This window comes from Sardina pilchardus, chromosome 24 (genome assembly GCF_963854185.1).
Source record: "Sardina pilchardus chromosome 24, fSarPil1.1, whole genome shotgun sequence".
Taxonomy (NCBI): domain Eukaryota; kingdom Metazoa; phylum Chordata; class Actinopteri; order Clupeiformes; family Clupeidae; genus Sardina; species Sardina pilchardus.
Genome location: NC_085017.1, coordinates 12,156,337 through 12,158,836, shown reverse-complemented (window position 1 = coordinate 12,158,836; position 2,500 = coordinate 12,156,337). Strand labels below are relative to the sequence as shown.

Genomic DNA, 2,500 nt, shown 5'->3' with positions numbered 1-2,500 from the left:
CACACACTGCACCTGGGTCACCAGCAATGCCTACTCCAGTCCCAGCGTTGTACTGGCATCATACAACCATGACAGATGAGCACACACACACACACACACACACACACACACACACATACTGCATATGGGTCACCAGCATTGCCTACTCTTGTCCCAGCTGGCATGGGACAGCCTTAACCATGGGAGAAAACACAGGCACTCACAAACCCACTCACTCACACACTAACTCACGGACACACACTGTACCTACCATCCGTGTGTGTTGTCCTTCTCTTCGTCCTCACCGCATGTTGGAACTCTCCGTGGCCCCAGATAGAGCTGGATCCAGCCAGTCCTCTTCTGCCACAGCTGTAATCCCTGCCTGGTCCCTGATGGGGTTGAGGGAGCGGTGAGGAGGTGGAGGAGGAGGAGAAAGAGAGAGTATCAGATCGGTGAGGAGGAGGAGGAGGAGGAGGAGGAAGAGAGAGTATCAGATCAGTGAGGAGGAGGAGGAGGAGGAGGGAGTGTAAGAGGAAGAGGGAGTGTCAGATCAGAGAAACAAAGGAGATTAAAGGAGAAAATAATTTCTTCTCCTCTTTCGTCTGCTGGGCAGGTCTCGGAACATTCTGGATGACTTCAGAGAGGCGTACTATTGGCTGCGGCAGAACACGGACGAGCATGTGCGTGTCATGTCCTGGTGGGACTACGGCTACCAGATCGCCGGCATGGCCAACCGGACCACACTGGTGGACAACAACACCTGGAACAACAGTCACATAGCACTGGTAAGTAGGGCCGCAACGGCACACACTAATCACAATTCCATACGTACCTGTACCTAGGTGTTGATTCGGTTCATTTTTCGGTACCTGTAAGTACTGCTAGCTTAATATTCACTGACAATATTATTTATGCTCAACAGTAAAATGTTATTTTAAAATACTATTTCTGATGTTTTTAGGTGTTAATAAGTGAACTGAGATATATTCTGCCATCTTATATGTTTGTGTGGAAACTCCACACAAACATATGTGTAACATATGGATTGGAAACATATTGGAAGCCTGGTGCTTGCTTTAAGGTTATTCTATTGCTGTTGCTGTATTATTGCCTTGGATAAAAGTGTGTGCTAATTGAATAACGAATGTTCAGAAACCAGAAACACCTAAAGCAGTCAGGCAGCTACAGTGCTGCTCTCTGGGGGCATCTTTGAAATCATGCCCCCATTCATCCATCTATTCTATCCATCCATTCCATTCACTCATGGGCAACAGCTCATGGAACAACAGTCACATAGCTCTAGTAAGACATATGGTAGTGAATGTTTAACACTCTGTAAAGCGCCATGAGACATGTGTAATGTTTTGGCGCTCTATAAGTGAAATTAAATTGAAATTGAATAAGATAAATTCAATAAAAATGGTAAGATCTATGAATCCATCCATCCATGGAGTGAGAACATGTGGAGCAGAGTAGAAGTGATGGTCTGCACACTGCAATGGCTCCAAAAAATAGTTCTTTATTATTTAAAAAGGCAACGTTTCGATCAACAGATCTTCGTCACGCCTGACGAAGATCTGTTGATCGAAACGTTGCCTTTTTAAATAATAAAGAACTATTTTTTTGGAGCCATTGCAGTGTGCAGACCATCACTTCAACTTTGACATGTTTTTTGTCTGGCACCTGCTAAAGAAAAATTTGTGGATGTGCGCACCCGTCTCTCTAAACATGTGGAGCAGGCCAGCATCATGGGGGTTTTGGTCTAAAGCTAACCAGCACAAACTGGATACCGTAAACGTGTGGCAAACTCCACCCAGAGCTCTGCTGGAAGCTTCACAACATACAAAATGCTGTCTTTGCAATATAGCCCGCAGTGTCCCGCTGTTAAAGGTTTTCTGTCCTTGTTGAAGAGTGTTGAACTGCATAGTGCACATCCTGGATGGCTGGTGGGTATCAGTCCATCACTTGATTATATACCATCAAAGGGAATTTGGAAATGATACTGCCTGCTGTCTGCTTGAAAATACAACTCAAAAAGTGGCAAATTGCTTTTAAGACCCAGCCATCTATATTGGAACAACAGTCACGCAGCGCTGGTAAGATTGAGGACAAACACCCAAACGCCTACAGACCATCAGGAAGGAGAGTGCTTATGGAGGCCAGTTAGTTACTGCAGGAGCACAGTGCTGTTCAGTCGGAACTCCTCCAACAGACAACAGATGGGTGCATGCAGCTCGAAGGGGCTTATGGCGTTGTATGTATTTTAGATTTTCATTTGTCCAGCCCTCTTTCTTTTATGGATTGGAAACTTCTGAGCCATTTTTTTACCTTTCTACACTTCTACACATCTGTGTCTCGAGGTTATCACAGATGAAGCACAGGGATCCTTTGTGTACCCCTCATCCTCACCCCCCATGTTCTCTCTCTCTCTCTCTCTCTATCTCAAAACTCTCGCTCTCTCACTCTCTATCTAAACATTCTCTCTCTACCCCTTTATGTCTTTTTCTTTGTTCTCTCACTT

The 2,500-nt window shown here is 45.1% G+C and overlaps 1 protein-coding gene across 1 annotated transcript in view; it reads left to right on the top strand.

Moving 5' to 3' along the window:
• Positions 1-2,500, top strand: part of LOC134072272 (dolichyl-diphosphooligosaccharide--protein glycosyltransferase subunit STT3B-like) — a 125,170-nt gene that overhangs the window by 115,448 nt on the left and 7,222 nt on the right. Inside the window, exon 12 of the mRNA XM_062528867.1 lies at positions 593-764. Within this exon, the coding sequence (XP_062384851.1) occupies positions 593-764 (172 nt within the window). The remainder of the gene's footprint in view (positions 1-592; positions 765-2,500) is intronic.